The 13181-nt window shown below is 49.7% G+C and overlaps 1 protein-coding gene across 10 annotated transcripts in view; it reads right to left on the bottom strand.

The window, feature by feature from the left end:
- Nucleotides 1-127: 127 nt before the first annotated feature.
- ERI3 (ERI1 exoribonuclease family member 3) overlaps nt 128-13181 on the bottom strand; it is a 128240-nt gene continuing 115186 nt past the window's right edge. For 9 of the 10 annotated variants that reach the window (XM_047870040.1, XM_047870042.1, XM_047870044.1 and 6 more), the window contains one exon: nt 128-658. In XM_047870040.1, coding sequence (XP_047725996.1) covers nt 576-658 — 83 coding nt within the window. In that variant the 3' untranslated portion in view covers nt 128-575. Of the gene's footprint in view, nt 659-9385; nt 11067-13181 lie in introns of those variants that run through there. The other variant, XM_047870037.1, reaches the window with a different exon arrangement.

Here is a 13181-nt window from a genome sequence, read left to right as displayed (position 1 = left end):
CAGGTGCTCCAGTGATTGCCATCCACACTGGTGGCCTTGAGCAGAGCAGCCCAGAACATGCTCTAACCTTTGTACGTATTTTGACAGCATCAGGCACAGCAGCACCTGGTCCACACACACCCAGAGCCTTGTTTCCCCGACTTTATTCAGTGGCACGTTCACAGCGGGGATGGGGGTAGACACAAGGTGGGGCCTGATCTGTCCTGGAGCCCTGGGGGCACCACACACCATGCACTACAGATGGGAGGGGGCACAGGGGGGCTTGGTGGCCCCGGCAGAAGCCTGTGTACCAGGGAGGAGGCGGTGAGTGCCTGGGTCCCCCTAGCCCAGGCCCACAATGGGAGGGGCTAATACTGGGCTGAGGTTGGGGGGTTGGGGTGGGGGCCACAAAGTGTCTGCTCCAGAGGGGCCAAGTGGCCAAGCCCTTACCCCGGGCACAAGCCCACAGGGCAGGCTGGGGGACACTCTGGATGTAGAGCTGTGCCACTCTCCCTTTTCCCCTCTGGTGAGGGAAAGGAGGGTTCTGGGCTGGGCCAAGCAGCTACCCTGTCCTGCCCCATCCCGTCCTCGGCCAATCAGAAAGGCTTCGATGTCTGCTTGAAGATGAAGCCTTGATATGCAAGTGTCTTCATGATGTTGGCAATGTTCTTGCAGTCATCTAAGAAAAGAAGAAGAGAAGACATTTAGATGGGCCTCAGGTCGTTTCCCTCTGTGCCCGTAGGTGCCCTTACATGGGTGGCGATGGGGAGCAGGGTCAGACTCAAGAGCCACAGGCTCCAAAAGAGGGAGGGGGGTCCTGTCCCCTGGTGGCAGCATCTCCAGCCTCAGGCTGGGCCGGGTGATACTGGGCCGGCGGGAAGCCTGGTCTCAATGCTGCTCAGTCCCATAATTCATGCTGGAAATTGGCCGGCATGTCCCGCCCCGGCCCCAGCGGTGATGTATGGGCGCCGTCGCAGTAAGAAAAAGGCAGAGTAAATGTGTAATTTCTCCCTTGACGGCCCCCGGCCGCTGGGCGATCCTTCTTGTTGCCGCCGCGTGGGGACGGCCCGTCCGCCACACTCCGTCTTCCCGCCACCCGCCTTGATGTCTCCATTTCATTACTGTGCGGCCATTCATCACGCCCACGGCCAGGGTGACTTTGCCGGCACTTGCGTGTGTGAGAGAGATGTGGCCTGGGCCATAATCACCGGTAACAAGGCACAAGTCTTGGCACTTTTGAGCTGGGGCCCTGGGAGACCTGCTCTGGGGCCCAGGCTTGTGTGCTCCAACAGCAACTTGCCTGGGCACTTGCTCCTGTGCAGCCAGTGGAGAGGGCCAGCTTTGTGGTCCTTTGATACTCTGGCCAGCGATCTTCTACTAGACATGCATGTGTACTCAATCTAAACCCTGCCTCTAGCTGTATCTAAATGTCTGTACCTGCCAGACACTGTCCCAGCAGTTTCTCCAGTACTGGTCCCTGTAAGAATCTCCATGCTCAAAACTCCTAGAACCGTGGCAGCTGCAGGAGCAGGTACTCCAGGGCTTCAGGATCATGGACATGGGCCAGGACTTGTTTTAACACCACCAGCAGGAGGTGCAGCTGCCCAACACTTGTCCCTCTACATAAAGCCAAGGACACAAATGGCCCAAGTGCCCAGGGTTTTTCTGTTCCATTGCTCAGAGCAGCAGCCAGATCCCCATCCCTTCCACCTGCTTCTCCCCCCATCCCTCTCCCACCTCCCATATATGCTCCTGGGCCATAACCAGGACCTCAGCCGCTACCAGCCCTCATGGGATCGATGCTGTGATTGCAGAAACATTATACTTCGATGTCATCATCAGGTGTGGGGCTGTGATAAGGTCAAGGTGGGGTCAGAAGGCCTCAGCATCTGTCAAGGGCCAACCCCTTTCATTAAGCACCTTCAGCCTGCCTTTACTAGAACCTTAGACTAGGAAATGGGGCCCAAAAAAGCCAGAAAAGGACTGTGGGAATGGGAGTCTTGGTCAGCCCGGGGCTTGTGTCACTAGCCAGACATGACTCTGTAGGCCCTGTTTAGAGCAGAGAAGTCACACAGGGTCCCATCACATAAGACCTCAACATGAATGTACCCATGGGGGATGTGGACATGGAAAGGTGACACAGGCCTCAGACACCTTTTCCCTCCAGGGACTCAGGAAACCATGAGGGCTGGTCTGAGGCAGGACAGTGGGAAGACGGATGGGTGGATAGTGGCGGCCATGGCAACTCCAGACGTGACCCATCCCCGTGGTTTATGGGCCGGACACGCGCCCCGCTCGGCTGAGGCCCCGTCATTTGTCTCCCTTAGTGTGTATGCCTGTGCTGGGGGGTGGGGGGGGGTGGGGGGAGGGTGGAGGGAGGGGCTGTGATAGGAGGAGTGAGGCAGCTGACAGAAGGGGAAGGGGGCAGGAAGATCTGGGTAGGAGGGGCCCCAGGAACAGGAGGGTTTATGATAGGGTCCAGAGGCTATGACGGTACTGTCAAAAGGGCTATGATAGGGTGCTTTTCTTCCCAAAGAAGTCTGGCCTTGTCAGGGCACCTCCAATCCTTCCTGTCTCCTGCACTCTGGGGACCATGGCCGCTGTGCATATTAAGAATAAGTCCCCTCGTTATCTGCAATTACCCAGCGGCCACACACCTCATTTCTTCCAGCAGAAAAGAAAATTAGTTTTCTATTGACTTCATCTGGCTCCTCCCTCATTGCTGGACAAATTGCTCAATCTGCCTCCCCTGGCCCAAGTGATGTGCCCAGCCCCTCCCCCCAGGCCACCAGCCATCCAGTGGGCAAGCACTAACCTCCCACCTGTGCTGGGCCCCAGTCTGTCTTTGACCTCCCCACACTTGACACACTCACTGGCTGGCTTCATCCACCCCTGAAGATCGCTGTTTCCAGCCTACACCTCTCCTGAGTTCTGGAACATCTCTTTCTAGATATCCATACAAACTCAAAATGTTCAGTAATGAACGAATTTCCTTCACCACATGTCTTCACTATCCCAAGAAACCTGAAAATCAGGCTTGACACTTTGCCCTCTCTCTCCCCAAATCTCAAGTATAAACTGTGGATTTTATCTTCTTGTTCTGTCTAATCATCTACTTCCCTTCATTCTGGCAGCCACCCCCCGGTGTAGACCCCCTCCATCTCTTGCTCTTGCACAGCCTGTCTTCTTTCTTCCCCCTCTAATCCATTCGCTTGTAGCCCAAGTGATCTTTCTTACACAAATCTGATCACATCCTTGTCTCTTTAAATCCCTTCAGTGGCTCCCCCTGCCCTCAGGTTCAAAGCTATACTCTTTAATATGACTTAAAGGTAAAGGCCCTGTAAAAACGGGTCCCTGCTCTCGCTGGTCTTACCCCTGCCATTCTCTATCCCCAATCCCTGTTCCAATCTCAAGGAACCACAGTTGTCTGAAAATGACAAAGTGGGTTTTGGAATCAGAGACCTGTTTCTAGTCTTAACTTTGCTCGCTGGTTGTGTGCCTGCGGCAAGTGCTTAGTTTCTTTGAACTTCAGGTTCCCCTTACTAGGGGTGATCATGGGCTACCTTTGTTAACTGTGAGTACTTACTGAGCAGGTGATACTCACCCCCCCCCCCCCGCCCCCCCGTCTTTGTACATGCTTTATGTTTGGAATATCTCCTCTTCTTGAAGGGAAGGCAAGGATGCTAGTTTCCTGGATGACCCAATGGTGAGAAGGTATATACTGTACAATCTATGGCACAGATGACATAGGAGCCAGCGCACTTGATGAAAGCAATTGTCATTCACTCCACAGACTCTGACTGACTACTGACCCTGTTTACTGAGGATTCTGGAGTCTAACTTGTTGTAACTGGTCCACTACAACAAAGAAAAAGAGATCCAGATTGGGGAGGACACTTGTTTCAGTTCACCAAGTCAGTGGTATGGCAGTTATTGGCTTCCAGCCCAGGCTCTTTTTCTAGCCCTTGAAGCCTTTCTAAGAGCCAGTGCAACCTCCTGATCAGTTTAAAAAGTCAGTAGTACAGGTAGAAAATGAGGCAATGGGGCAGAAGCTAAGAGACAGATCTGGGGTTTTTGTTTGTTTTTGTTTTTAGAGAGAGAGGGGGCACAAGTGAGCAAAGGCAGAGAAAGAAAGAGAGAGAATCCCAGAAGGGGCAGAGAGAGACGAGTGAGGCTTGCGCTCACCTGATGAGTGATTTGAACTCATGAACCGTGAGATCATGACCTGAGCTGAAGTCAGATGTATAATCGATTGAGCCACCCAGATGCCCAAATCTGGGGCTTTTAACAGGCCAGGAGTTCAGCAAGAGACAGCAGCAGGGTGAGGCTGATGACAACATGGCCTCTAGGAGAGTCCTTAGCTTGAAGCCCTGGGGCCACCTGGGTCAGCAGCACCCCCTTCTGGCTCCTCTCACTGAGGTGAGCTAATGAGGCCAGCCTGAAGCTGTTATGATAAGGGGTTGGGGTGGAGGGGACACAGTCTTGTGCCCACAATGGAGGCCTCCAAAGTAGGTTTTCCTTACCTCCAAATTCTAGAAGCCTAACCTGTTTTTATGTTCCTGTGAGATCATCAGCTTGTGACAAGATGATCTTCTGTTTTGGGCATTAACATTCCTTTTTTTTTTTTTTTTTTTTTTTTGAAGTTTATTTTTGAGAGAGATTGAGAGAGAGAGAGAAGTGAATAGAGAGGGGGGCAGAGAGAGAGGGAGAGAGAATCCCAAGCAGACTCTGAGCTGTCAGCGCACAGCCCGACATGCGACTCAATCTCACAAATGGTGAGACCGTGACCTGAGCCGAAATCAAGAAGAGTCAGACACTTAACTGAATGAGTCACCTAGGAGCCCCTTGGGCATTAATATTCTTAATTTTTTAAACGTTTATTTATTTTTGAGATAGAGACAGAGCATGAGCAGGGGAGGGGCAGAGAGGGAGACACAGAATCCAAAGCAGGCTCCAGGCTCTGAGCTGTCAGCACAGAGCCTGACACAGGGCTCGAACCCACGAACCATGAGATCCTGACCTGAGCTGAAGTCGAATGCTTAACTGACTGAGCCACCCAGGCACCCCAGGCATTAATATTCTTAATGCTGGAAATATTTTTATATTTCCAAGACTATAAGGTGAGATGTGCAGCAGCCTAAATCCCTCAGGGAGGTGAGTGGGCGAGTACCTAACAAAGGATAAGCTTGCTGCCTGGGCTCAAAGGTAGTCAAATATCTGCTTGGCAAAGCTGCTAGTGGAAGGGTGGCTCAGATGACTTAGGACACCTAGTGAGAGCTTACACAGGGCAATGACCTGAGGCTGACGTGCTCTAGTTAGCTGCAGTTGTCTAGGAATTGAACAGTAGAGGGCAGGAAGTAGGGCCTGGGCCAGGGCCACCCTCAGGAGGGAAGGGGCCCTGTTCAAGGAGTTTATTCATGTACTCATTCGTTCAGCAAATACACACTGACATTTCTGTGTGCTGGGCACACACAGGCCATGCTGAGTCACAGGACTGGCTGTACAGACTCACTTGCTCCCTGCCCTCAAGGAGCTCAGAGACAGACCTGTAAGTGGTGAGGTGTGAGCAGTGCTATGGGAAAAGGCAGCACAGAAAAGGCACTAAGAATCAAGAAAGGGTTCCTGGGAGGATAAAGCTAGGCAGAAGTAGGAGGCATGTGGGAGGCACTTGCCAGCAACCTGGGGTTGAAGTGGGGAGGTAGTCTTGAATAGTGAATAGCACGGGCACACTGCTGGAGGGGAAACATAGAGTGTCCCAAAAAACTTAAGTCAAGTGGGCAGGTGGGGATGACGAAGAATAAGAGGCAGGAGAGTGGCAAGAGCTGAAGCTGGCAAGGTTAGCAGTGACTGGCCAGAAGAGACCCTGGAGACTGGATGGCAAGCTAAAGAGCTTGAGTTTATTATTCTGGGAATGATGGGGGAATACTAACATGCTTGAAGGAAGAGGAAGACAGGGTTAACTCTGAAGGCATAGACACCAATTAGCAGACTGTACTATGTCCAGACCAGAAATGATGGCCCAGAATCAGGCCAGCAGCAGTGGAGATAGAGGTGGGGATATATCCATGATATGGAGAAGTGGACAGAGGCAAGAGAGTTTTAGGAAACAGAATGAATGAGCAAGCCTTGATGAGGGAATCAGGATGTAGGGGTGCAGGGGGGTGAGTCTAGGATCTTAGTACCATTCATGGAGATAAGGCAAACCAGAGGTGGTATAGGTTTAGGACAGTGATGACCTTAGTGTTAAATCTTGAGATTCCTATGGGACATCTAAATGTATTGGGCATTCCTTTACAGCTTCTAGGCTTTGTATCTCGCTTAAAAAGGCCTTCCCTATCCCAGTGCTATTAGAAAACTATCATATATTTTCTTCTAATACTTTGTTTTTATATTTAACTTTTTAATCTGTCTGGAATTTACTTTCGTATATGGTGAGAAATAGAAGATCTAACTTTACTTTTTTCCCTAGTGGTCAGCCGCTGTCCTATCACCATTGATTGAACTGTCTACACTTTCCCCACCCTTTTGAAATGATGCCTCTATTATATATACAATTCCCATACGTGAGTCTGTTGGAGCTAGGAAAGAGAATGAACACAAAATGATCAAAGAGGCAAAATGGAGTGGGAGACATCAGGGGCAACAGGGTGACAAGCTGCTGACCTTATAAGGCTGCAATGCAGTGTGGCCTAAAGGAAGATTCAGACAAACCTGAGGCCTCCTGTCTAAAAAGCTCAGCCTGGTAACACACTTTATTCGTGATCTCCAGGAGCTGGTGAGGAATGGGGCCAGAGCCCATGGAGCAGGGACCAACAAAGACAGGGTGGGGAGAATAGAACTGGGAGCAGGAATCTTGGTAAGGATGAGAGAGCAAGAACCCTGGTGTATTGATATTCTAGAACCTCATTTTGCCACGACATCCTTCTGTTTGGACATCTTGGCAAGCATCATGCCTGGGAGCAAAGGGCTAATGGGGTCAATGCTGGGCCTGCTTGACACAGGACAGTGAGATTAATAAGTCCTCAGCCCCAGATGGGACATACTTATACTAAAAAATTATTTGTTGTTTGCCTGAAATTCAAATTTAATTGGTGTCCTATATTTTTATTTGCTAACTGGGCAACTCTATGCTGGGGGCCAGCATCTCAAGCTACAGCTGGGTACAATTCAGGTTACAACAGCAAATGGTAGTTTAGAAGGAAGATAGGAGCCAAGGCAGTGAATTTAGGACTGAACCAGAAGAGGGCCCCTGAATATCCTTAGATTCTGGGTTCGAATCCAAACTCCATCACTTTAAAACTATGAACTTGAGGGGTGCCTGGATGGCTATTGGTTAAGTGTCCGAGTCTTGGTTTTGGCTCAGGTCATGATCTCACAGTTTGTGGGTTTGAGCCTCCCGTCTGGCTCTGTGCTGACAGTGCAGGGCCTGCTTGGGATTCTCTCTCTCCCCCTCTCTTGCTTGTGCTCTCTCCCCACCCCACCCCCCCAATAAATAAATAAACCCCCAAAAAAGTAACTGTGAACTTGAGCAAGTTACCATACTTTTATTTCACCTCTCTGTGTCTTGGTTTCTTCTTTTCTAAAATGGGAACAATAATGATAATTATAGTAACTACGTCCCTCAAAGGGTTGTTGAAAAGATGAAATGAGTTTTTATTTGTGAAGTACTTAAAACAGTGGCTGCGTTAGTGATTATTATTGTGGTTGCTATTCCAATAATACCCAATAATAATGTTATTCCAGCAGTAATACTGATATCCCACAACCCCCTGTTCCTTGTCCCAGACATGGCCCACATAGTCCCCTGGGAGCCCAGACAGGGCTACCTTGGCCCACCCGACACCACTCCCAGATATAGACTCCTCTCCCCACAGACACGGCTCCCATACCTCCCTCTGCTTCCCGCAAGGCAGGGCCCTTATAGCCTCAACTCCAAAGTGACCCCTTCTTCCAGCCCCTCCCTGCTGCCCCCTCCACCCCACCGAGGTGCCTGGAGGTGCCACAGGGCTGATGGTGAAGGATGACGGTGGTTCCACAATAAGGGGAAAAGGCAATTTCATCTTGATTAGCAGGCGATTTCTCTCTCCGTAATAAGCGCGCTCCAAATAATTAGCGTGTTTTACGTAATAATGAAATTACAGAAATGCAGTCCACTTATTCAAACAACTCACCATTACCATATTTTTAAATATTAGACTTAATTAGAGTTTATCACTTCAGAGAAGTATGCGGACCGAAGATGTTTTTAAAAAAATCCTCATAAAGTGTTTATTAAGCGCTGGTAAAGCTGGGATAATGATGTGTTTGGAAATTAAGGCAATCAAACACTTACCGCCGCTCCTGGAGGCCGGGCATGGAAATGAGGCCATTACACGCCCATTACCCGCCAGCTCACAGCCACTTGGGGGGCGGGGAGAGGATGCGCCTGGCCGAGAGGGCATAGTGCCCGGAAACGCTTGTGCCAACATCCCACAACAGCCTGGCCAGTAAGCAGGCATCAAAGCCCTTATGTCACTTACATCACATTTGGCTACTAGGAGCCCAACTCACACTTGGCCAGGCAAATGGACTGGATTGGTCCCAAATGCCAAAGAAGACACCCAAGACCAAATCTTATCCAGACTCCCGGGCCAGGCAGGACCTGTCACCTCCATTCAAACCCTAGTGCAGAGTGGGGACAGGGCCAGCTTGGGTAGCCAAGACAGGTCAGTGGGAGGCAGAGCCTGAGGAAGCTACAGATCCAAAGCAGGTGACCACTCCCAACTATGGGCCACACAGGAAAGGGTAGCTATAGTCCAGGGTCTAGGAGGGAGCTAGGGAAATGTGCCAGGAGCCAAAGATACAGAGGAGCAGGGGTCAGGCCCAGGAACACACCTGGGGACAGACCTTCATCAGGGAAAGCAGGCAAGAAGGGTGGTGGGAGAGGGGCTGGTGGCTCTAGGCCCCATTTATCGCAGTGAATAACTAATTCCAGAATTTATAGTGCTGGGTTTTTGTTCTGTGGCCATTTATATCTGCGAGGGGAGGAAATGAAGAGGCAGCACGGACGCCACATCTTTCTGTGTTATTGCTTGTCTGCCATTTGCAAATCATTATTAATTGTGGGCCCTGGTGGCGGGCTGGGTGGGGGCCGGGCTGGGTACATCCACATAGCTCTTCATCAAGGACCCCAGCCGCTGCCCCAGAGAGCCAATTACCCCGCCCTGATTGGGATCAGATAAAGAGGGAATTTTTACAAATTAGGGAATAAATAGAATTTCCACACAGGGCGTGGGCAGGACCTGAGAGGCTGTAATGAAAAACCATCCGTCACCATCAGCGCGGCCTGGGCACGCAGCCCCGGCACTCCCTCCCCTTGTGGGCCCGCCCTAATGCTCAGGGGCCTGGGCGTACAGGTCTAAGGACATCGCTACTCCCCTACCCCGGGCCCAGAAGCAAGGAGAGGACTTCTCTGTTGGGGCGTCTCTACATCCTTTGGGCTGAAGAGGCCTAGGCCCCAGCTCTGACACTGTCCCTACTGCCTCCTCTTCCTTTCCCTGTCTGCCTCTCCCTCTGGATCGTAACAAGGAAGAGTCTCAGGTGGTCATGAGACAGGCCAGAGTTGGGGACCACAGGGCAGAGACCACATCCATGCCCCTACAGCTATGGCAGCCCTAGGGCAGAGCCCCAGCCCTGTGGACCACTCACTCTGGGCTCCCATTAGCGCTCCTCCCCTTGGATCATTAAATATGTATATCTTATTACACGCCTTGTTAGAGTATCGAGCTCTATTGACTGATGATAAATCCTGAGCCTCGTCCTGGCCATAAATTTATCTGGAGATGATGAAGACTCAATAATCTAGTCAGGCAGATAATATCATTGGGCCTTAAAAAAGATCATTACATTATATGTCAGAATTAAAAGTGAAATACGCCAGAGTAACAGGGCGGCTGTTCTGGCCATGACAACGGGTGCCCGCCTCCCCCACTCATTCCCAGCCAAGGCCCCATCCAGACAGAGGGGCTGAGAAGCCTCACCCTCCTTCTGACTCTGGAATACTACAGCTGGAAGTGCCAGAGGGTAGTCAGATAACAGCCAAGTGAAGGGGACCTGGATGGGGAGGGGCAAGGAGAAGAGGCAGCTACCGAGAATAGTTGAGCACATCTGCCATTACTGGCAGCCATCTCTGCCCCAACCAAGCTTCCATCTAGGGGGTCTCCTGAGGGACTATCTTCTGAAGGTCCCTGTGTGGCTTTAATAGGAAGGTGATGGCCTTACCCCTTTCCAGAGTGGCCTGACCAACCAGGGTAGATTTTTTTTTCCAAAATGGGAACACTGGGATACAGAGAGGTTAGGCTATTTGCCAGTATTGCCCCAGGCACCTGTGACCTGGCCCCAGACCTGTGTGCCAGCAGCCTATGTGAAACCTTACTTGTGAGCATGTGCTATCAATCCAGACCCTGGCTACCTCCTTCTCAAGAGACCTGCTTGTCCTAGCCTCTATAACCTGTCATTTGAGAAACTTGCTGCCAGTCTCTTGGTTCTTTGACCTCAGCACTAATGACCATTTCTACTGTATCTTATTTCCACTCATTTCCACAGTTACACCCTCTACCTTTTTAACATCCTCCACTGCTCGTCCTTTGAAATATTAAATTCAAATCTTCCTAGTTACTGGCAATAATACACTTTTCTTTCATCTCACTGGAACCTTGAAACATTAATACCTCTACTCTTTCCAGATAAACCACCCACCTCCTCTCTTCACTTTCTTCCCTACTTTTGACTGCTCACCCAATAGCCATTCCCTTTCTGCCAACCTGGCAGAACTCACTCCTCCCTCACACGACCAGGGTGAATCTTCTGTGTCTGAGCCACTTGTGGAGATCCTATCCCTCTTGCCGGTCATTGGTTTAGGGGTGGCCTTGGGTTCTGGCTACTGAGATGTGAGGGTAAGTTTGCTGAAAGACCTTCAAGGAAAACTTCACTCTTATGAAGAGAAACATGAGGAGGAAATAGTCCTTTATATTCTGCTGGATGTTTTCATGTCTGCCCATAATGTCTGAGACTGCAGAAGCCATCTTCCAACCGTGAGGGGAGTTAGCCTGCGAAGAACATGTTGAAGATAAAAGAACAGAAAAATGGAAAAAATCTGGGTCCTTTATGACATTGCTGAGATGCTGAATTAACTAACCCTAGCATCATCTTATGTCTAAACTTTTGTGAGGTAATAAATCCTATTATTTAAGGTATCTTGCACTGGGTTTTCTTTTTCTTGTAGCCAGAAGCATAGTAACTGATATAGAAGGTACAGACAGGAAAGAGAATGATATAACAAATGCACCTTATAACATAAACTTAGCTAAAGGGAGGAGGGAGGGCAAAGGGCAATGAGGGCGCTGTCATTTCAAGCCAGGAAGTTGGTTACTCCTGTTATGCTCTCTTGAAACATATGACCAAATTGTTTCCTGTTATATCTCAAGACACAGGCCATGTTACTACTAAAAAGGCTAAAGAGTCAAGTTTTGATGGGAACCCACGTGAAAACAGAGAGGGGAAGAAAATACAACTTAATGAAGAAAAATTTTTTATGTCTGTGGCTTGCAATCTAAGGTGACTAAAAGTCCTACAGCTCCACAGAGTCATCAGGGGCTCAGACTTCTTTCTGCCCCTTTCAGCATGTTGCTTCCAATTTCTAGGTTATTGTATGGTCCAAAATGGCTGCAGGTGCTCCAAGCATCACATCTACATTTTAGGAAAAAGGAGGAAGGAAACAGCAAGAATAATGTACTTCCTGACTGAGTCACTTCCTCTTAAGTACTGTTCCTGAAGGTCCCACACAACGCTTTTCCTTCTATCTCACTGGCCAGAACTCAGGGACATAACCCTATCTAGCTGTATGAGGAATTAAAAAAATAGCGTTTTAACTGGGTACACACTACTGCCCCTACAAGGGCTCCTCCATTCAGTGAGGAAGGAACACAACGGATATTAGGTATGTACTAAGCAGTTTCTGTCCTAGCAACATAACTGACACACCTCACGCAGGAGTCCATGGTCCGTCATCTCAATCCTTTCTTTCTCCCTTTTCCTTCCATCACTCTTGCCTGGAAAAAACTCAAACTGCCTTCTCTATGTTTGCACTGGGCTAAATGTGACTAGAGAACACTGCAACCATATAGAGTAGGGACACTCATAAAATCATAGTCCTCAACCTCAACTGGGTATATAAAACTGCCCAGCCGATCTCCTATGTTCCTGATCAGTGTGCATTCTCTTTCTCTCCATTCTCTACTTTCTCCCATTCTCAAGTCCCCCTCCCCTTCCCTCCCCCCACTCCCATCCCTCTCCTGCCTTTGTGCCTTACTTCACAGGAAACACAGGAGGCGCTCTCCTCTCACCTGTTAAGAGAGAGGGTACGTCCCTGCCAGCACTTCTAAAGCCCACCCTCACTCCACCTGGGTTCTCCACTCCCCTTCCTTTTCGGGGGCCTTATGTGATGAGCAATCCCCTTTCTCTCTGATATAGTCTCTACTGTTTTTCTGCACTGCTTTCTTCACATAAGCATGTAAATATACCAAATCTCTCCCATCTTTAAAATTTTTTTTAAGTTTATTCATTTATTTTCAGAGAGACAGAGACAGTAAGAGTGGGGGAGGGGCAGAGAGAGAGGGAGAGAGAGAGAATCCCAAGCAGGCTCTGCACTGGTAGTGCAGAGCCCGATGCGGGGCTTGAACCCATGAAGCCGTGAGATCACGACCTGAGCCGAAACCAAGAGTCGGTTGCGTAACTGACTGAGCCACTCAGGCACCCCAAATCTCTCCCATCTTTAAAAACAACTTTGCCTTAACTCCTTTTTCCACGTGGCTGGTACCCAATCTCTCCTCCTTTTCACAACCAAAGTTTCCAGTTAAGCCTCAAGGTCTCATTACCCAATCTCTCCTCCTTTTCATGGCCAAACTTCCTGGCTAACCAGGTTAACCACCGCTCAAAGTCTTCCTCATTTCCCACCCACCCTGCAAATCTGATTTCCCCACCTGAGTCTTACTGAACCGCTTTCTCTAATGATCCTTACGACCTCACAGGGCTGAAGTCCAATAGCAGCTTTTCAGGTTTCGACTGCCCCTTACTCACACCCTGAAACTCTTCTCCCTTGGCTTTAGCGATAGCACCTTCCCTCTCTATCCAACTCCTCCCGCTTCTCTGTACTCGTCTTTCTT

The sequence above is a fragment of the Prionailurus viverrinus genome, chromosome C1 (genome assembly GCF_022837055.1).
Source record: "Prionailurus viverrinus isolate Anna chromosome C1, UM_Priviv_1.0, whole genome shotgun sequence".
NCBI classification, from domain to species: Eukaryota; Metazoa; Chordata; class Mammalia; order Carnivora; family Felidae; genus Prionailurus; species Prionailurus viverrinus.
The sequence above is the reverse complement of the archived record's forward strand: the minus strand, read 5'-3'. Positions and strand labels throughout refer to the sequence as shown.